This window comes from Carcharhinus amblyrhynchos, chromosome 9 (genome assembly GCF_965287045.1).
Source record: "Carcharhinus amblyrhynchos chromosome 9, sCarAmb.v2.hapA, whole genome shotgun sequence".
NCBI lineage: Eukaryota > Metazoa > Chordata > Chondrichthyes > Carcharhiniformes > Carcharhinidae > Carcharhinus > Carcharhinus amblyrhynchos.
The window spans coordinates 79,035,375-79,057,683 of NC_137332.1; the positions used below are offsets into that span (position 1 = coordinate 79,035,375).

General features: G+C 46.9%; 1 protein-coding gene across 2 annotated transcripts in view; it reads left to right on the top strand.

Moving 5' to 3' along the window:
* The window catches only part of LOC145348418 (protein FAM163A-like), a 166,527-nt gene that overhangs the window by 140,143 nt on the left and 4,075 nt on the right, over positions 1–22,309 (top strand). For both annotated transcript variants that reach the window (XM_080196631.1, XM_080196632.1), the window contains exon 4: positions 21,675–21,789. In XM_080196631.1, coding sequence (XP_080052757.1) covers positions 21,697–21,789 — 93 coding nt within the window. In that variant the 5' untranslated portion in view covers positions 21,675–21,696. The remainder of the gene's footprint in view (positions 1–21,674; positions 21,790–22,309) is intronic.

Sequence of the window (22,309 nt, forward strand, 5' to 3'; positions counted from 1 at the left end):
CAGGCTTCCCGATCGCTGGTGAGCCCGCGACCTCCACATCTCCCCATCCCCCCCCCCCCAACCACCACTGCACCCCGCCACCACCCACCTCCACCCCGCCCCCCCAATCGCTGACAGTGTGAACCAACCCCCACCACTCGTTTGCTGGCCTCCCTGATGTGTCAGGGCCAACCTTGCCCCCCACACCTCCCCCCATCCCAGCCTGCCTCGATCTTCCCCCTCACACCCCCAGCAGTCCAACACCTCCCTCAGGCCCCATTCCTGATGAGGAAACATCACTGCCTGATGCCTGGTGGGTAGTGCCGAGGAGTTGGAAATCGGGCAGCTGGAAGCCATGACGTTCAGCGGGTTTCCTGCTACACAGCCTCCGCTTATGCCTTCCAGCCCGCTGCGCTGCTAGAGCAGGCTGGGAGAATGACCCCTGTGGACTCTGATTGGTAGAGGCGGTGTCATGGAGAATGCACCAGTGGCTGTGGTTTAAAACTCAGGCAATGCAGGCGTGAACAGAGTAGAATCAGCCTCTGTTAAAACAGCCAATTGCTGCTAATGATCTAGGGAAATGCCAGAAGCTGCAGCACCAGTGAGACTTGGAGGGCTCTCTCCTGGCTAATGTGATGTGGCCTTCAAAGGCAAATGGCTGAACCCACTGTTTATTAATCAGTGCCTCCTCCAGGATCAATGGGCATTGATACTCACTCAGGCAGTAGGTCAGCTTCAACACACTCCCTCCTTGTATGGAACACTGACTGCTGATGCAGCATTCATAGAAATATAGAAACTAGGAGCAGAAATAGGCCACTCAGCCCTTCGAGCTTGCTCTGCCATTCATTATAATCATGGCTGCCTATCAAATTCCTGATTCCCCCTTCCTCCTATATCCCTTGATCCCATTAGCCCCAAGAGCGATGTCTAATTTCTTCTAGAAATCACACAATGTTTTGGCCTCAACTACTTTCTGTGGCAATGAATTCCACACATTTATCACACTCTGGGGGTGAAGAAATTTCTCCTCATCTCAGTTCTAAAAGGTTCACCCCTTATCCTCAAACTATGACCTCCTAGTTCTGGATTCCCCCACCATTGGGAACATTCTTTCTGAATCTAGCCTTTCTAACACTATTAGAATTCTGTACATTTCTATGAGATCCCCTCTCACTCTTCTAAATTCCAATGAATATAATCCTAACCGACTTAGTCTCTCCTCATATGCCATAAGAACTGGGAGCAGGAGTAGGCCATCTGGCCCCTTGAGCCTGCTCCGTCATTCAATAAGATCGTGGCTGATCTTTTTGTGGACTCAGCTGCACTTACCCATCTGCTCACCATTACCCTTAATTCCTTTACTGTTCAAAAATTTATCTATCTATTGCGGGTCCCCTGATGAGATATTTGAATCATTGATAGTCACAGGTGAGATGCCTGAAGATTGGAGAGTGGCAACTATGCGTTTGTTTAAAGAGGGCTGCAGGGAAAAGTCTGGGGACTGCAGGCCAATGAGCCTCACATCTGCAGTGGGTAAATTGTTGGAAGGTATTTTGAGAGACAGGATCTACAGGCATTTAGAGATGCAAAGACTGGTTCGGGATAGTCAGCATGGCTTTGTGAGTGGAAAATCATGTCTCACAAATTTAACTGAGTTTTTTGAAGGGGTAACCAAGAAGGTAGATGGGGCAGTGCAGTTGATGTTGTCTACATGGACTTTAGCAAGGTCTTTGACAAGGTACCTCATATTAGGTTATTGCATAAAGTTAAATCTCACGGGATCCAGGACGAGGTATCTAAATGCATACAAAATTGGCTTCTTGACAGAAGCCAGAGGGTGGTTATAGTGACAATTTCTAAGGTTCGGCGCTCTGCGTTCGGCTTGGTTTGATAATAATCAAGTCAACTCCGGATAGAAGGTTTATACCTTTATTCTTTTACAATGTCGGAGCTAGTTTTCCTTAGGGTGGGCAGGCATCAGTGGTCCCGCACACCCAGGCAAAACTAACTTCTTTGTTCTACTTTTTCCAAACACTTATCCCAGTCTGTAGGCGGGCTCCCAGAGCATTAGCCTATTACAACTTGTCCCCGACTCTTTTACACCAATAGAGCAGTAGTATAGCTGCATGCACGGTTCATAATGTTCTGAAAACCAATCAACTCTGTACACACTCTCATCGCAATAAATCCTTACACGACAGTTAAAACACTTGGTACTAGGTACAGCTAGACTACAGAATGTGATTAATGGCACTTCTGCATACGTGCAGGACAGCATGTCCACAGCATGAGATTACAAACTATACAAAAACCGTATGGCTTTTATATTCTCAGTAGAGAGTTGTTTTTCAAACTGGAGGCCTGTGACAAGTGGTGTGCCTCAGGGATCAATGCTGGTCCCACTGCTATTTGTCATTTATATCAATGATTTGGATGAGAATATAGGGGGCATGGTTAGTAAGTTTGCAGATGACACCAAGATTGGTGGCATAGTAGACAGTGAAGAAAGTTATCACCAATTGCAATGGGATTTTGATCAATTGGGCCAGTGGGTTGACGAATGGCAGACGGAGTTTAGTTTAGACAAATGTGATGTGATGCATTTTGGTAGATTGAACCAGGGTAGGACTTACTCAGTTAATGGTAGGGCACTGGGGAGAGTTACAAAGGGATCTAGGGGTACGTGTTCATAGCTCCTTGAAAGTGGAGTCACAGGTGGACAGAGTGGTGAAGAAGGCATTCGGCATGCTTGGTTTCATTGCTTAGAACATTGAATACAGGAGTTGGGATGTCTTGAAGTTGTACAAGAGATTGGTAAGGCCACACTTGGAATACTGTGTGCAATTCTGATCACCCTATTATAGAAAGGATATTATTATGCTATAAAGAGTGCAGAAGAGGTTTATTAGGGTGCTACCGGGACATGATGGATTGAGTTATAAGGAGAGGCTGAATAGACTGGGACTTTTCTCTCTGGAGCAAAGGTGGCTAAGGGGTGACCTTATAGAGGTCTATAAAATAATGAGGGGCATAGACAAGGTAGATAGTCAATATCTTTTCCCAAAGGTAGGGGAGTCTAAAACTAGACGGCATGGGTTTAAGGTGAGGGGCGGAGATACAAAAATGTCCAGATGGGCAATTTTTTCACACAGAGGGTGGTGAGTATCTGGAACAAGTTGCCAGAGGTAGTAGTAGAGGCAGGAACAATTTTATCTTTTAAAAAGCATTTAGATAGTTATATGGTACAATGGGTATAGAGGGATATGGGCCAAATGCGGGCAACTGGGATGAGCTTAAAGGTTTTAAAAAAAAGGGCAACATGGACAAGTTGGGCCAAAGGGCCTGTTTCCAGTCTGTAAACCTCTGTGATTCTCTGACTCTACCCTTGCCTTAAAAATATAATGAGGTAGCCTCAATTGCTTCACTGGGCAGGGAATTCCACAGATTCACAAGCCTTTGTGTGAAGAAGTTCCTCCTCAACTCAGTCTTAAATCTGCTTCCCTTTATTTTGAGGCTATGCCCCCAGTAGTAGTTTCACCCACCAGTGGAAACAACTTCCCTGCTTATGTCTTATCTGTTCCCTTCCCTTATATATTTCTATAAGATCGCCCCTCATTCTTCTGAATTCCAATGAGAATAGCCCCAGGCTATACAGTCTTTCCTCATAAGCCAACCCTCTCAACTCCAGAATCAGCCTAGTGAATCTCCTCTGCACCCCCTCCAGTGCCAGTGTATCCTTCCTCAAGTAAGGAGACCAAAACTGTACACAGTACTCCAGGATTGAGTCGTGCTAATCACTGTGCCACTGTGCCACCCCCTACTCCAGGTGCGGCCTCACCAATACCCTAAACAATTGCTGTAAAACATCCTGATTCCTAAGGTGCCTCACCAGCACCTTATACAGCTACAACATAGCCTCACTGTTTTTAAACTCCATCCATCTAGCAATGAAGAACAAAATTCCATTTGCCTTCTTAATCACCTGCTGCACCTGTAAATGAACTCCTTGAGATTCCTGCACAAGGACGCCCAGGTCCCTCTGCACAGCAGCATGCTGCAATTTTTTACCATTTAAATACTAATCCATTTTGCTGTTATTCCTACCAAAATGGATGACCTCATCCGCCAGACCCTCGCCCATTCACTTAGATTATCCCTTTGCAGACTTTCAGCATCCTCTGCATACTTTGCTCTTCCACACACTACACTTGGTCCCCAACTCCTAAACATCTATGTAAATCGTAAACAATTGCGGTCCCAGCACTGATTCCTGAGGCACACCACTAGTCACTGATCGCCTGAGATGACAGATGAATGATAGATCTGCCATCCCAGGAATCAGACTGGTATCTCTTCACTGTATTCCCTCTAAAGCAAGGGCACCTTTCTTCAGATAAGGACAGCAAAATTGAACAAAATACTCATAGAAAAGAATAAGAATTAGAATTCCCACAGGTACACCACTCTCTGGGTGATGAAAGGAGGCCATTCGGCCCACTGAGCCCACACTGACAATCCCACCCAAGCCCTATCCATGCAGTCCCACGTAATTACACTGCTAACCCCCCTGATACTAAGGGGTAATTTGGCATGGCCAATCATCCTAATCCGCACATTTTTTTAGTGTGGGAAGAAACCAGAGCAACAGGAGGAAACCCACACAGAAAGGGGGACAATGTACAAACTCCACACAGTTACCTGAGGGCCAGAATTGAACCCAAGTCCCCAACACTGTGAGGCAGCAGTGCTAATCACTGTGCCACCATGCCGCACTTACTCCAAGTGTGACCTCACCAATGCCCTAAACAATTGCAGTAAAACATCCCGATTCCGAAACTCAAAACCTCTTATTATGAAGGCCAACATACCATTTGCCTTCTTATCTGCCTGCTGTATCTGTCTGCTTACCTTCAACGGCTGATGCATGAGAACGCCAAGGTTTCTCTCACTTTACACCCATTCAAATAATACTCTGTCTCCCTATTATTGCTACGGATGTGGATAACTTCACAGTTATCCGCATTATTCTTCATCTGCCATGCATATGCCCACTCACTCAGCCGTACCCAAATCACGCTGAAGCATCTCTGCATCCTCCTCACAGCTCATCCTCCCATCCAACATTCTATCGTTTGCAAATTTGGAGATAATACATTCAGTTCCCTTTTCCAAATCATCAATATATAACGTGAACAGTTGGGGTCCTCCTCTCGGATACGCTACCTCCTTATTGGGAACACTGACTGCCAATGCAGGATTCACCTCCTCTTATTGGCCCTCCCAAACTAAACATCCCAAGTGCTGTTCAGCCAGCAAGAACAGAGCTTGGAGAGGCCTTCCAGTGTTCTATCGAGACCACGATCTCTTCTGTTTTGCACCTATCTGTTTGTTCTCTAGCACCAGATAGTTCACGATGCACGTGGGTACTGCTGTCACTTTCAACAGGTTTTCCTAGACACATCAGCTGTGGGCAAAGCCTTGGCAATGATGTTGGAGAGGTCACTCTGATTAATGTATAATCGAGAATGATTGTTCATAATACGACCCCCTGCATTTATATCCTCACTAATCACGGCACAGTGAAAGATCAACTAGCACCATATGGCCGCACAAAATATACAGTAACTCCAGTCAATGACTAAGAGAAACTGAGACTGTAATCTGGAGACATTGGATGACAGGATGGTAATGATGGGAAGTCGACTTTACCTACATGTTGATTACACTGCATTTTCCTTCGTATGTTCATTTCTGGGATGTGGGCATCACTGTCAGAACCAATATTTATTGCCCATCCCTAATTGCCCTTTAGAAGATAATGGTGATCCATCTTCTTGAGTCATTGCAGTCTCTGAGATGCACGTACTGCCACAGTACTGTTAGTGGCAGGGGTCTGTCAGGATTTTGACCCAGTGACAGTGAAAGAATGACAATATATGTAGGACAGTGTGTGTGGCCTGAAGGGGAATTTGCAAGTTTGGGGAGTCAGGAGGTGAGTTAATCACCATAGAATTCCCAGCCTATGAAATATTCTTGCAGCTACAATAATTATGCAGCTGGGGCAGTTAAGTTTCTGGTCACTGGAGACCCCCAAGATGTTAATAGTGGGGGATTCAGCAATGATAATGTTACTGAATGTCAAGGGGAGATAACTAGATTCTCTCTTGTTGGAGATGGTCATTGCCTGACACTGTTTGAGTGGTAAACATTAATCAGGTTATCTTTGAATGGATCAGACTGATGTCATGACTGCTTTAGAAGATGTTTCCTCAAAGTCACTCATGAACAATGAGTTTGTATGCGTGTGTATTTTCTTACCTGTGAAATGAGAGATGCAATTTGAATTAACCCAACAGCAAAACCTTTTTGCTTAAAAAGTTTGCTTAAAAAGGTTTAGTTTATCTTACACCATTGCTCTGGAAGTTACTTCAGAAAAATAAAGTTATTAACCTAAGTACACAGTTACAAATTAAGATAAAATTTGGATTAGTTCAGTCCATATACAGTACAGGGCCTGATATGTTTTGAAGTCAAGGGGTTGCGACTGCAACTTGTCTCGAGTGAAACTCCTGAGGCGGTAGAGTTAGCCCTCAAGCTGCGAAGGCTTCCATTGTCGAATTGCTGGTGGTTGCTTTAGCAGGTGAGCGTAGTAGTTGGAATCAGGGTCTGTATGGAGGAAAGCAGGTTCTTTATTTCTTTTCTCCAGGTGTGCTACTTCTGGCTGTCCAGTCACTTATAGCAGAAGATGCAGCAGTTTCTGGACTCTCTCCCTGGAGTGAAGTTTCTTCAAGTTGGTTCTCTGTGGAGCTGCCTTTTTTTCCTGCCCTTTTTAATACCTTTTGCAGGTCAGGCTGCTGTTGTCATGTGCCCTGTACCTGCATGCCATCACTTTCCGTATAAGGTAAGTGGTAATTCTATTATAGTTATCAAAGTCTCCTTACCTGCCGCAGTGATCAAAAGGATCGCAATTTTCACACATTACAGTGGCTTAGCTGTTACTGTCTGTGTTTGCAGGAAAATCCATTAAATGACTGAGTCTCTGTTTACACTTTTGGAACACTCAGTGGATTTTAAATATATGCGTCCGGGAATGCATTCCTGTCTCCTCAGGAATGAAATAATGATGATTGGAATCCACACTTCCATTTGGTAGCCTTAGAAAGTTGAATTTTTATTTTATTATTTAGTGACTGTAAATCCCCGAAGCCCTCCTGATTTGCTGAGTTTATAGTGATTAATCCGGTTTGGTGGGAGGACGCTTCTTGGTAATGTACGGCCTTGTTCAAGAAAGAAGAAGCTGGATTTAAAGCACATGCGTATTTTGAAGGCCACAAGTAGGGTAAACAGTATTGCAAAACAATCAGAAATGACCCTTCGCAAATAAACAATTATTCACACTTGCGTGGGTTTCTGCTTCTTGGCTTAAGAGGAAAAATCAAATGAACCATGGTACTTAAATACAAATAAAATATTCATGAAAAGCCTCACTATGCAGTTGGGTCTGCCCTACAGGCTTTATTGAAGAGAGTAGGTATAAAAGCACCAGGAAGGAAAGACTTGCATTTACACAGCGCTTTTCATTACCTTAGGACGTCCCAAAGCACTTTAGAGCAAATGGAACACTTTGGGAAGTAGAGTCACTGTTGTAATGTAAGAAAGATTTGCGCACAGTAAGATCCCACAAACAGTGCATGATAAGGACCAGCTGGTCAGTTCAATCATTTGGTTAAGGCACTCATTTTTTAGCCAAGGTGCCAGGAACAACTTGTCGGCTTTTTATTCCAAACGCTGCCGTGGAATCTTGCGTGCTACACCTGAGGGGACATTCTCACCTGAAAGAAGGCACGTCTGAAAGAACTTGCTCAGGAGGGACTCACCAGGGGACAGCGTTTCACTTGGAATCTTTCACTTTGGCGATGGAGTGACGCATCGTGAGCGAGAACGGAAAATTTGGCATTCCAACAAAAACCCCATTCAGTCTCAGCAGCACCAGAAAATCCCAGCCACAAATGAGGACAGGAAATTTTGGCCAATGTCTCTAAACTTTCATTTTGCATGTTATTTCTTAGTGCTCTTTCACTATCCTGTGATTAGTGAGGATGTCCTGTGCAGCCCTCCATATGTTATCCAGTACATAATTTATTATACACTAATTAACACTGGCAGGGCCTCACACACACCATTGTGTACTGGCAGATAGTCCAATTATGTTTAAAATTTCAGTATCCAGTTTGATGCTCTCTCCTTCATTCACTTAATTTGAGAAAGCCAAGATGAAGCGCCAAGAACTACAGCATAGGGCACCAACCAGGGAGAGCATTAATTAGAAAGTAGTGCTTAAGTTATGCCAAGCTTAGGTTTTAATTTTGAGAATTGTTGGTGGGATTGGGAGCGCTGAGATCCATAGTTTTGACATCTTGTGCAATGCATTGGGATCTTAACAGAGTAAGAAGGGAGGATGAGTCGTGTGGCCTATTCAAACTGGACACAAGGAGGAATTATAGTAATGGTAAAACAGGGAAAACTAAGACAGTTTAGAACCCAAAGGTGAGTTAGATGCTAGAGGTGAGAGAGAGGGATACTGATTAAATGACAAGTATCTCTTTCATCTTCTTCAGGAGTACAAGGGAGATGTTAATTTATTAGTCACATTAACACTGCAATGAAGTTACTGTGAAAATCCCCTAGTCTCCACACTCCGGTGCTTGTTCGGGTCAATGTACCTAACCAGCACGTCTTTCAGACTGTGGGAGGAAACCAGATCACCCACAGGAAGCCCACATGGGGAGAACATGCAGACGCTGCACAGACAATGATTCAAGCCGGGAATCAGACCAGGGTCCCTGGCACTGTGAGGCAGCAGTGTTAACCACTGTGCCAGATGTTATCACTCCTTCCCAGATAGAGGCACAGAATTCAGATGCATGGGCTTGGATTTTGGAGTGGACAGAATGATGTTGAGGGAAACAGAAGTAGAAACAAGTTCCTTGGAGGGCCCTTTATTTATATAAAACATTTTAAAAGAAGAAAAAACTGAAATGAGGAGAAATTTCTCACCCAGAGAGTGGTGAGTCTGTAGAATTTGCTACCACTGAAAGCAGTTAAGGCCAAACATCGTATGGCTTCAAGAATCAGTCACCCCCTCTACCGCAGCTAAATTCGTGGCCAGGTGTCCCTGGAGAGGGAGCATGCAGTGTCCGCGGGCGCAGTTGACACCTTCTGTGCCCGCTGGGCACCACAGGGGCTGGGGTGTGTTATAGACCCCGACAAGCACATTTTGATTTGATGTGTCTTAAGTTTCCTTTGTACTTTGGTTTCGTTCGGGCTGTTCCCCTTTCTTTTGGGGAGCTGCCCCTTTTACTTTGTCCTAATTTAATTTAGGTTTGTCTATTTGGTTTCACCTTAAAAGAGGTGAAGAATCCGTTAGATATAGCTCTTGGGGATGAAAGGATATAGGGGGAAGCTGGATCAATCTATCGAGTGGGATGATCAGCCATGATCATAATGAATGGTGGAGCAAGTTCAAAGAGCCAAATAGCCTACTCCCATTTTCTGTGGTTCTAGGAACTGTGACTCGTTTGAGGTAAGATCGCGAGGTGAGGAACATCAGCCGATAGTGAAAAACAGAGTGGAATCACAAAAGGTGAGGGGGCAGCTGTTCGACAGAAAGAAATTATACCTGGAGAATTGAGGAAAAAAACAAGATTTTGTTCAAATTAAACAAATTAAAACTTAATTGGTCAACTTTTTCTTGGGGAGAAATGTACCATCGCAATGGAGAAGAGGTGGAAAGTTAGAAGTACAGCACTGGAAAAGATTCAGAGAGCGACACAAGGACATGGGTTGATGCTTCTTTTCAATAAATAAACAGCTCTCCAATTCACAGAGACTCCAAGCAGAGATACAGTCAACTCCAATGTTTCACACTGCTCAAGATAGCAGAAAAACAGGTATGACTAGAACAAGCTGTCATACCACAAGTGACAGGAAGAAAACAGTGAGGCATGAAACCCTCTGTGCCAACTAGGATAACATCAGTGACTTCACTGGCAAGAGGAATCAGAGGACTCAGACTACTGGAGCAGGAGAATTTTCGCCCACAGTGCAGTCCTGCTAGCCTGCTTCACAGCCTGATTCTGGAAGGGAAAACGCAACGCGATTTATTGCCAGACATTTTCGGGAAGAGGTACAGGAAAGATGGGGTTCGGTTTTTTGGGGAAAACATTGGGTTTGCAGTTGAATTACATGGTGGGGGTGGGTGGATGGCAATGAAAAGCCAATTGATGCACAGTTTCTCGAGCCTTGGCGTTGGAACAGTTTGAACTGGAAATGCGAAGGCCATTCCCCGTATGAACCAGGCTGTTCGGGGTTGGGGGGGGCGGGGTGCGGGCAGGGTGATGCTGGGATTCTTTGTGTTTTGCCTGCGGAAGAGTTGAAAAGTACACAGGGTTAGGAGAACGATGCAAACTGTGAACTTTGGGATCCCAAATACAGTGGGCAGGAATCAAGAGTGTTTCCACTGCAGAGGCCATTGGCAATTTGTGCCAAGTCACACGATGCTGGCTTAATTCATTATCCCGCGTACCGTGTGGTGGGATGGGCTGGGAGGTGCACTGTCATCTCCAGCCACCACATTTAAAAGGTACCCGGATATCTTTATCCCAATGTTGAAGGAGGAGATGGCCTGAGGAGCACGGGGCGCTCCATCCCATTGATTCAGTGACGGCTCCCTCGATGTACGGAGGCCCAAAGTGGCGTCCTGTACCCCCAAGGAGGGAAAAGGAGACTGAGCCACCTGGCCAGCCTTGCATGGGAGGAAATTGCCAGGGTGGTCAGTGCCAGCGACCTCCACTGGGGGACTGCCTTGCAGTGCTGGGAATGGATGGATGTCCTCACCCACACCACTATGGTAAGGTAATCCTTAACTGCTCACACTCATCTCTGTGAATGGCAGAGAGGACATGGACCTTAGTGGCACCATCTGCGTGGCTCATACATGAAAGAGCTCATCAATGTGATGAGGGGATGCCTCATAGCCTCACAGGACTCTACCCAGTCTGCAGGTGGAGAGGCCACTCTGAATCCTTCACCCTTCCATGCAGAGAGCTCAGAAGCTGTCTGGGAGGGGTCGGGGGGGGAGGGTGGAGGTTAGACATTGAGGCACTGTGAATGACACCCCTCGATCTGCATGGGTGCACTGCTCTGGAGGATGCTGCCCCTTGTGGATAACGTGCAGTAGGTCAATCATACAGCACACAGTCCAGGTAGTTAGTGGTAAGACTGGAAATGTGAGAAAGATTCATGAAACCCATTGGCTCTCAACCCCATCTTCTGTCTTTATGCAGTAGAATTGGAGGCATAACAGGAGACAGGAGGGGAGGGACAGGCCTGACCTCATGAACCTCACTGAGTTTGAGGAGCGGACAGCCCGACTGGCTGGGGAGGAACTGGACTAAGCCCGTGTGGATGGAGAGGTCAATAAGCTGCTGGTAAGGATAAGGACCCATGCATAACATAGTCACATAGAAACCTGAGGGTCACGTGCTCCTCTATGGGCTGCACGGTGGCACAGTGGTTAGCACTTGTAACCCCATAATGCCAGGGACCCAGTTTCAATTCCCGGCTTGGGTCACCGTCAATGTGGAGTTTGCACATTCCCCAACTCCCCCTCCTCCATGTCTGCCTGGATTTCAGAAATCACAAGCTTTCAAAGCGCTGTCCCTGGTGAAGCAGCAGTGCTGCAAAAGCTTGTGAATTCAACTTGTTGGACTATAACCTGGCGTTGTGTGACCTCTCATGGCTATGTTGGAGGCAGCTCATGATGTGACTCTCGCTCTCTCCTCTCTCACTTTACGGGTGGCAGCAGGAAGAGGGCAAGGTCAGATGAAGGAAACCCTTGTCCAGCAGTTTCTCAGCCCACACAGGACCCAGAACACTGGGGGGGGGGGGGGGGGGGGGAGAGAGAGAGAGAGAGAAAGTGCACCTGGAGCAGAGACACACACCTCACTGGGTGCTAGCTCCAGTTCAGGTTGGGTCTCCTATTGTGGTGCTCACCGCACAGAGGCATGGTCACCAGCAGGAGGAGGCAGAGTCAGCCAAGTTCGCCAGCAGGAATAGGATGCTGGGGAAGAGGCATCTGTCACATTCAGGTCAGATGGGAGGTCAAGATCCTGCGAGAGGTGTGGGAACATCGATCAAAGGTGGCGGCGGCCTTCAACGGAGAGGCAGGTGAGATGGAGAAATTTGTCTGCCTGCTCTCTGATGAAGTGATGGTCACGTATGCACACGTAGAGATCTCCGTTGAGAGGGTTGCAGCTGCCATGGAAAAGCTGGTGCAGCGTTACACGCAGTTTCTGCTGGAGATGTACGCAGACCTGGGCTCCATCGCTATAGCCATGGGTGAATTTTAGCAGTGGCTGGGTGAGAAGGGATTGGGGTACCACCACCTTCCTCCAGGTGCCCTTTCCCCTCAAGGAATCAGACAGGGGCACTCGGGCACACAAAGGGAGGCGGAGTGGCTGTTGAACACCCCAGGACTTAGGTCTCCATGAGGGTGTCCAGCCTCTCCGAATCCCCCTTATCTGTGACCCCTTCAGCCTCATCCTGTGTAACCACACAAGTGTTTCAGATCCTGAACCGTCTCCAGAAGCGGTGAGGATATTTCCTCTTGTGGCTGAGTCCTGAATTAGGGGAGACTGATGCATGCGAGGTCGGCCTTCTAGGACAAGAGCGAGGAGAATTTTTTTCTGAGGGTTGTGTGACTTTGGAACTCTCTGCCTCAGATGGCAGTGCAGACGGAATCATTGAATATTTTAAGGCAGAGGTAGATAGCCACCTGTTAGGTCAGAGAATCAAAGGTTATTGGGGATAGATGGGGAGTGTGGAACTCAACACAAGCTGAGCAGCTATGATCTTACAGAATAGAGGAACAGACAAGGGGCTGAATGGCCTACTGCTGCTCCTATTTCCAAGGTTCATATGCGGGGGGAGAATAATGATGAGGCAGAAAATGATGAGGAGAAGAGCAGAATAAGGAGGAGGAGGGGAGAATAATGAGGAGCAGGAATGAGAATGATGAGGAGGAGAATGATGAGGAGGAGAGGAGAATAATGAGGAGGGGAGAATGATGAGGCATGAATAATGATGAGAAAGAGGGGGAGAATGATGAGGAGGAGGGGGAGAATGATGAGGAGGAGGGGGAGAATGATGAGGAGGAGGGGGAGAATGATGAGGAGGAGGGGGAGAATGATGAGGAGGAGGGGGAGAATGATGAGGAGGAGGGGGAGAATGATGAGGAGGAGGGGGAGAATGATGAGGAGGAGGGGGAGAATGATGAGGAGGAGGGGGAGAATGATGAGGAGGAGGGGGAGAATGATGAGGAGGAGGGGGAGAATGATGAGGAGGAGGGGGAGAATGATGAGGAGGAGGGGGAGAATGATGAGGAGGAGGGGGAGAATGATGAGGAGGAGGGGGAGAATGATGAGGAGGAGGAGGGTGAATGATGAGGAGGAGGGGGAGAATGATGAGGAGGAGGAGGGTGAATGATGAGGAGGAGGAAGGGTGAATGATGAGGAGGAGAGGAGAATGATGAGGAGGAAAGATGAGGGGGAGAATGATGAGGACGGGAAGAATGATGAAGAGGAGGAGGGGGAGAATGAAGAGGAGGAGGGAGAATGATGAGGAGGAGGAGGGAGAATGGTGATGAGGAGGAGGGAGAATGATGATGAGGAGGAGGGAGAATGATGATGAGGAGGAGGGAGAATGGTGAGAAGGAGGAGGGAGAATGATGAGGAGGAGGAGAGAATGATGATGAGGAGGGGAGAATGATGAAGAGGAGGGGAGAATGATGATGAGGAGGGGGAGAATGATGAGGAGGAGGGAGGAAGAATGATGAGGAGGAGGGAGGAAGAATGATGAGGAGGAGGGAGGAAGAATGATGATGAGGAGGGAGGGAGAATGATGAGGAGGAGGGGAGAATGATGATGAGGAGGGGGAGAATGATGAAGAGGAGGGAGAGAATGATGATGAGGAGGGGGAGAATGATGAGGAGGAGGGAGGAAGAATGATGAGGAGGAGGAGGAGGAGAATGATGAGGAAGTTTCCAGTTTAACATTAAAAAGATAGATTAGCAAGTTTTCATTATGCTCGAGGATTGGGGTTGACAGACGCAGGGTGGGTTGGAGTAGGGTCAAGTAATTTGGTGTTCAGAGCTGAACATGTTAACATGTGAGCTGTGGAACAGTACCGTCCACAGGATGATTTAAGAGAGTCACGTGACATCGCCTGATGGAGACGAGTTCTTCGGCTGAGGCTGTGTATATCTATAAATCTGTTCCTACAATAATCCAATTATTGTTCAGGGCTATCTATATCTCCGCATCTATTCCTTGGCCAGTTTCAACTTTGAACTACAATGATCTAATTGAATGGCTTGAGGGGTTGAATGGCCTTCTGCGTTTTTATTTACAGCTGTTGGCCTGACTTGTTCTGATGCTCTGGCAGAGGGAGTAAATTGAAAGGGCTCTGGTGAAGGGCTTGACAGAAATGACTGTTTACGTCATCATTGTTCCTGATTTCTTTTCCCCTCTCGGGTATATCCAGAGTCTGCTCCATCACTGCTCACTGCCTATCAGAACTCATTACCTCAACAACAAGTCAACGAGTGTCAAAACCGAGAGGTTTGGAAACACGTGACCCAGCACTGTGTTAACATTTGTAGCATTAACATATAGAGCATAAAAGCTGAATAAGTAACCTATTTAACCAGCAAGGAGGGATTGAAGAAAACCAGACATCCGCAAATCCAAAGTCAAGGAAAACATTCAAACACTAAGAAAGGCGTCTGCTTCTGTCGTGCCCCAGAATGTCTGGAGAATGTTTTAGACATTGGAGAGCTTTTCGATTAATGTATGTAATGAAGCAGCTGATTTGCCCACAGCAAGACCTCACAAGCAATGATGAGATCCCAGGCAGAATCCCACTTCCCCTAAGTCCTGGTTTCTTTTACAGCCACATGGGGGGGGGCCTTAGCTCGACATCTCAGCCAAAGGACGGCACTTTGGCAGTGCCGCACTCCCTCAGTCCTGGCCCAGGAGTGACAGCCTCCACCTTATCTCCACTCTAGGGGCAAAGTGTCTCAGTCACCTGCATCCGAGGTGAGAGGGCTATCAACAGAACCTTGATAATGACAGAGATATAACAACTGGCAGGCAAAGAGAAAAAACAACCCACGAGTGTCTACAGGCCTCATTGATATCTGTTTAAATCACAGATCCGGTATAAAAGGAATATAAATTATTTGGAATGTAGTTCTTTAAATGTTTTACGCCAGTAGAGAGGAATTCTAACACCACTCAATTTTTTATGTTAAAAGCTTTAAGGTAATTGTTATGTATAGATGCAGATTATTGTAATGGATTCCTGCAGAGTAACGAGTGAAAAAGCTGTTTATTAATTTTTGGGCTTCATCTCATTTGGGTCAATCAGCCTGGTTAATGAACAGAATTTCTAAAGACAAACAAGTCAATCTTTCCCCCTTATTTGTTTCACTAGCAGATTTTTATCAGCAAGATAAACATAGATCATGCAGTGCCCGAGTGATGACCTTTGCCCCTTTGCTCCTGTTTGGTCTTTGGCCAATCGAGTCATAGAGATTTACACTTTGCATTTGGCTATTTATTTAATCAGGGGTTTACAGCAGCACCAATACAGAGGCCTACATGGTCAAAGCCTCACAACCATGGGCCTTTTAATTAGCAGCATTATTGTCATGTGGTCATTTCGGCTGTTGTTTCTTTGAGACAGAACAATGACGTGCCGTCACCAAACTGGTGTCTCGTTTGCATCTTGAAATTCTGGCACACAGCCCAAAAATGCAAATCCCTCCCCCCCCACTTCGCCGACGCAGCCTTTTTAATCAGAAGAGATCCTCCCCAGTTTCCGGCTAGTTATATCATTGGCAAACGTCTGCAGCACAACTCAGGATGTGCCGTGATCCAGCCGATGCCAACACTGCCACCGCTGGGTGTTGTGTGGTACTGTGGGGCTCTGGCATTAAACTCAATCAGCACTCCAGCGCTTAGAGACGTCTCTGAAACCCAAACGACCAGCTCATTTCCGGTTCACTACATATTCTCAGGAATTAGCGCAACGTGACTTCCAGGAAAGAAGGGGAGAATGTATTTTCCACCTCACCCATCCTGAAGAATTACGGATACACGGCACAGAAACAGGTCATTCAGGCTGACCACAGTGTTTGGCAGCGTCAGGAGAAGGAGTGCTGCTCACCTGCAATTGGGGTGTGCCATCGACAGGACTGTAAGATCCTGCTGGCATAAGCAGCAGATTTACATAAGAACATAAGAAATAGGAGCAGGAGTAGGCCATCTAGCCCCTCGAGCCTGCCCCGCCATTCAATAAGATCATGGCTGATCTGTCGTGGCTCAGTTCCACTTTCCCGCCCTCTCCCCATAACCCTTAATCCCCTCTCTTATCAAGAACCCATCAACCCGCTTCTTAAAAATATTTAGCGAGGCAGCCTCCACCACTTCAACGGGCAGAGAATTCCAGAGATTCACCACCCTTTGAGTGAAGAAGTTCCTCCTCAACTCCGTTCTAAACCGCCCCCCTTTTATCTTGAGGCTGTGCCCCCTAGTCCTACTGTCTTTTTTGAGCGGGAAGAGTCTCTCCACCTCTATCCTATCCATCCCATTCATCATCTTATACGTCTCAATGAGATCTCCCCTCATTCTTCTAAACTCTAACGAGTACAAGCCTAGTTTATTCAGCCTCTCCTCATAGCTCAATCCCCTCAACTCCGGTATCAGCCTAGTAAACCTCCTCTGCACTCCCTCCAGGGCCAAAATATCCTTGCGCAGGTGCGGCGCCCAAAACTGCACACAGTACTCCAGCTGCGGCCTCACCAATGCCCTATACAGCTGCAGCAAGACCTCCCTACTTTTATATTCAATCCCCCTCGCTATGAAGGCCAGCATCCCATTCGCCTTCCTGACCACCTGCTGCACCTGCAAGCTGGGTTTTTGCGACTCATGCACAAGGACCCCGAGGTCCCTCTGCACCGTCGCCTGCTGCAGTTTTTCGCCACGTAAGTAATAGTCCTTCTTACCATTCTTCCTACCAAAGTGGACCACCTCACACTTGCCAACATTAAATTCCATTTGCCATTTCCTGGCCCATTCGCCCAGCCTATCTAGATCCTTCTGCAGACTCTCCACACCCTCCGCACAATTTGCCTTTCCCCCAATCTTGGTGTCATCAGCAAATTTCGACACCCTGCACTCGGTTCCCTCCTCCAGATCATCTATATAAATGGTAAATAGCTGAGGCCCCAGCACCGACCCCTGGGGCACCCCACTAGTCACCAACCGCCAATCCGAATAGCACCCATTGACCCCCACTGTCTGCCTCCTATTTGACAACCAATCCTCTATCCACGCTAACACCCTACCCCCAACTCCATGTCCCCTGACCTTCTGCAATAACCTCTTGTGAGGTACCTTATCAAACGCCTTCTGAAAATCCAGAAAGACCACATCCACCGGCTCTCCTCTATCCACTGCCCTAGACACATCCTCATAGAACTCCAGTAAATTTGTCAGACACGACTTCCCTTTAATGAAACCGTGTTGCGTCCGCCCTATCAAGCAATTCCCTTCAAGATTTCAATCGCCTGAACCTCTATCTTTTCTCATCTAAATCTTAATCTTCTATTCTCTTCCCTTTCCCACACTTGTCTTTCTTCCCCTTAAATGTATCTGTACTGTTCACATATCACCCATCATGGCAGACGGTGAATTTTGAATTCAATAATAATCTGGAATTAAAAGTCTAATGATGATTCTGAAACCATTGTCAATTGTCAGAAAAGCCCATCTGGTTCACTAGTGACCTTTAGGGAAGGAAATCTTCAGTCATTACCCGGTCTGGCCTACATGTGATTCCAGACACACAGCAATGTCGTTGACTATTAAGTACCCTCTGAAATGACCAGACAAACCAGTCAGTTCAAGGACAGTTAGGGATGGGCAATAATTGCTGGCCCAGCCAGAAATGCCCTTGTCCTGTGAACAAATAATTTTTAAAAATTCACTTCAAACACTTATAGTGGGAGCACGTTCTACACCCTCACCATTCCCTGGGGAAAGATGTTTCCTCTGAATTCCCTATTGGATATCTTCCTGACCACCTTAAACTGATGGTCTCTCCTTTCCCTTCCCCACAAGTGGAAACATTCTCGCTGCATTTGTGCGATCAAAAACTTTCCGAATTTTAAAGACTTCGATTGGGTCGGCCCTCAGCCTCCCCTGCTCAAGGTCAAAGAGACCCACCCTCTGAGGGCAGGATCCTGAGCCCAAGTTTGCCGTCCACGGGGATGGCGACATGGGCTCAAAGATCAGAAAAGCGTGAATCTAGCCGGCGAGATTGCGTTTTCCTATGTTGAAGTAACCTCACCAGTGGAGTAATGTGGAACACGCTGGAAAAGTTGGGGGGGGAGCTAATTTGAATGCATCAGCATTTCATTAGCAAGCACTCACTCTGGACATGGAGGCCACACTAAATACTCAGATGGCGCCGGTGTGACACCATGTCGCCACCATTTATAACAGGTTTACAAGAGGCTGAATGAACCTGGTATTATCGCCTCTGAGGGGGAATTCGGAGGTGAGCACTCAGGTGGCCATTACTTCTCAGGCAGTCTAACCATCAGGGAGAATGCTGGGGAGGCACAGAGGTGCAGCACGAGGCCGGAGGTAAAGGTTACTATAGGGTGATCTTATCGAGGTCTATAAAATAATGAGGGACATAGATCAGCTAGATAATCAACACCTTTTCCCAAAGGTAGGGGAGTCTAAAACTAGAGGGCATTCGTTTAAGGAGAGAGGGGAGAGATACAAAAGGGTCCAGAGGAGCAATTTTTTTACTCAGAGGGTGGTGAGTGTCTGGAACAAGCTGCCAGAGGTAGTAGTAGAGACAAGTACAATTTTGTCTTTGAGAAAGCATTTAGACAGTTACATAGGTAAGATGGGCCAAATGTGGGCAGTTGGGACTAGCTTAGTAGTTAAAAACTGGGTAGCATGGACAAGTTGGGCCAAAAGGCCTGTTTCTACTCTGTAAACCTCTCTGACTACTGTCGCCATCGGTTGTGGGGTGTATGTGTAGGTCGCACAGACGCCTTATTTTCCCTTCATGTCGGATTGCCCTTTGCTCCGAGGGGATATGCTGGCTGCCAAGCAGCATCACTCCCTGGTTCCTCCATACTGGGTTAGTGTTCAAACAGTAGCTGAGTGGTTTCCCTCCCTTATCGGGAGTTGCAAACTGGGGTAGAAAGTGGACACAATGAGCGGCAGTATTGGGTGCGACTATGGGGGTCTTGCTTTGGGAGAGGCCAGACTACAGGGGCAGTGTGAGGGTATCAGTGATGGGGAACTACCCTGCTTCATGAGCCATAAAGACCCTCTCACTTGGGGGAGGGTGAACGCAATGAATCCTACGGCCCTCACTCTGACAGTAGTGTGAGGGCAGAGGGGTTTACTGGACAGGAAGTTCAAATCCACCAGAGAAAGGCTGTTTATTGCTCTTACGTAAGGCTGTTTAAATGCACAGCTTTGAAGACCCAGAAGAATGAGGCTGCCCCTCGAGGGAATTGCTTCAAAAACTAATTGCAGACGTCTCAAGATTCAGCTGTGTCACGTCAAGATGACTGTTGTCAGAGTGATTAAATGACAATTCCTTAAGGAGTCCAACATGCCAGCTTAATATCCAGAGCTAGATTGAGTTTCACAATCTGGAGACAAGAGTTAACACTGTGGAACACCAAGCCCCAAGAATGTAGACGCAACTTTCAAGTCACACCCTAACAGTACACAGCGCGCACTGTGGAGAAACCCCAGGCAAGTCAGGATGGTGATAGGTGCCACCACCAACCCTGTTTCAGTATCATGTCTGGCACCATTTGAGAGGTGCTCCGTCAGCATGCAGACTTGTCATGCATTCTCTCTTATGCACTTTAGTGCTATGCAAGGTCGGAAATCATGTTCAGTGGCTGCGTGGGGTGCAGAATGTGCAAGAGAGATACCGTGAGACAACAGAGGTTCAACTCTATTCACCTTGCTGGAGTACACGGGCAACATAGTGGCACAGTAGTTAGCACTGCTGCCTGACGGTGCCAGGGACCCAGGTTCAATTCTCAACTTGGGTCACTGTGCGGAATCTGCGTATTCTCCCCGTGTCTGCATGGGTTTCCTCCGGGTGCTCCATTTTCCTCCCACAGTCTGAAGATGTGTGGGTTAGGTAGATTGGCCATACTAAATTGACCCTTAGTATCGGGGAACTGGCTAGGGTAGATGCATGGGATGTGGGGATAGGGCTTGGGGGGGATTGTGGTCAGTGCAGACTCTCTTCCACCTTCTTCCATTAAGAACAAGATCCAAAAGTCTGACGACATGTACCAACCAACTCAAGTACAGCTTCTTCCCTGCTGCCATCAGACTTTTGAATGGACCTACCCTGTATTAAGTTGATCTTTTTCTACACCCTAGCTATGACTGCAACATTACATTTGGCACTGACTCCTTTTGCTGGTGGCACAGTGGTTAGCACTGCTGCCTCACAGTGTCAGAGACCCAAATTCAACTCCTGGCTTCAGTCACTGTCCTTGCGGAGTCTGCATGTTCTGCCCATGTCTGCATGGGTTTGCTCTGGTTTCCTCCTACAGTCTAAAAGACATGCCGGTTAAATAAATTGGCCATGCTAAGTTCTTCCTCAGTGTACCCAAACAGGCACCAGAGTATGGTGACTTGGTTATTTTCACAGCAGCTTCATTGCAGTTTTAATGTAAGCCTATTTGTGACAATAATAAATAAGCTTTAAACTTTCCTTCTCTATGAATGGTATGCTTTGTTTGTATAACACTCAGAAAACAATATTTTTCACTGTATACTAATACATGTGCCAATAATAAATCCAATCAAAATGGGGCCTTAGGTTTAACACCTCATTTGAAAGATGACACCTCCCATAGTGCAGAACTCCCTCCAGCGCTGCGCCAGAGTCTCAGCTCCCATCATCATGCTCAAGGCCTGAGTGGGATTTGAACCTGGAACCTTGTGACTCAGGGGTGAGGGTGCTGCCCCCCTCAACCATGAGTGACAGCTCAGTGCAGCAAGAACGGGCATAACTGAAGACCTGGCAGGATATCCTCAGCTGAGGAAAAGGGAAGACTTATCAGAAGTATTGACATAGAAGACAGAAATGTCAGCACAAATGTGGTGGAGAGACAGGGACGTGAGAATGGAATGGAATCCTTAGTGGCAGTGCAGCACGAGGGAGTGTATTTGTAACAGTCATGGGCTAATAATGAATATTTTGGTTCCACAGAAGTGAATTTTCATCTAATACAATTCTAAATAATATTAAAACTGAAAATGCTGGAAAACGCAACAGGTCTGGCAGCATCTGTGGAGAGAGAAACAGAAGTAAACAATGTGATCTTACTAGCCATTCACACCAAGCTCTTGCTGCAGCGAGGCCGAAGAACTTGGCAGCCAGTCAAATCTCCGTTCACTGCAGCAGGATGGGGAAATCCCACTGGCGTGAATGGTGCTAATATTCTGGCCGCAGTTTCAAAGACTCCACCACCCGATTCTCACCACTTTCTCTCTTTGTTCTTCCAGGGTTTGATGGAGATTTGGTCGGATGACAGCTGGAACTGTTGTTATCACTGGTGGAATACTAGCAACAGTAATACTGCTGTGTATCATAGGTGTGCTCTGTTACTGTAGACTCCAGGTAAATCCCCAAATATCACCTGTCAGTTTTAACTGGGGGGACTGGGTGGGGGGGGAGAATAGTGAATGAACCTATGGAGAGATTCCCAATGACTGCAGAACGCCATACTGTGTCTGCTTTGAAACTCGTTCCTCCTTGTTTGTCCAGATGGCTATGTCCTAACATAGACTTTGGTGATTCCTTGCGTAAGCAAGCAGTGGCCAAATGCCTGCCTAAAGTGAAGAAAAAAGCAAGACTTACGTTTCTATAGTCCCTTTCACAACCTGTCCCACAGACGTTTACAACCAATGAAGTACTTTGTGAAATGTAGTCACTGTTGCAATGTGGGAAACGCAGCTGTTAACTGTTAGGCAGCAATCTCCCACAAACAGCAATGAGATAAATGACCATTGCTTTATAATGGGATTGGTTAAGGGATAAATGTTGTGCCTGGTTGGTACCATTCCGCTGGCTGGGGGGGTGGTTATAGAACCGGGGAACTCAGTTTCAGATTTAGGGATAAGCCATTTCAGACTGAGGT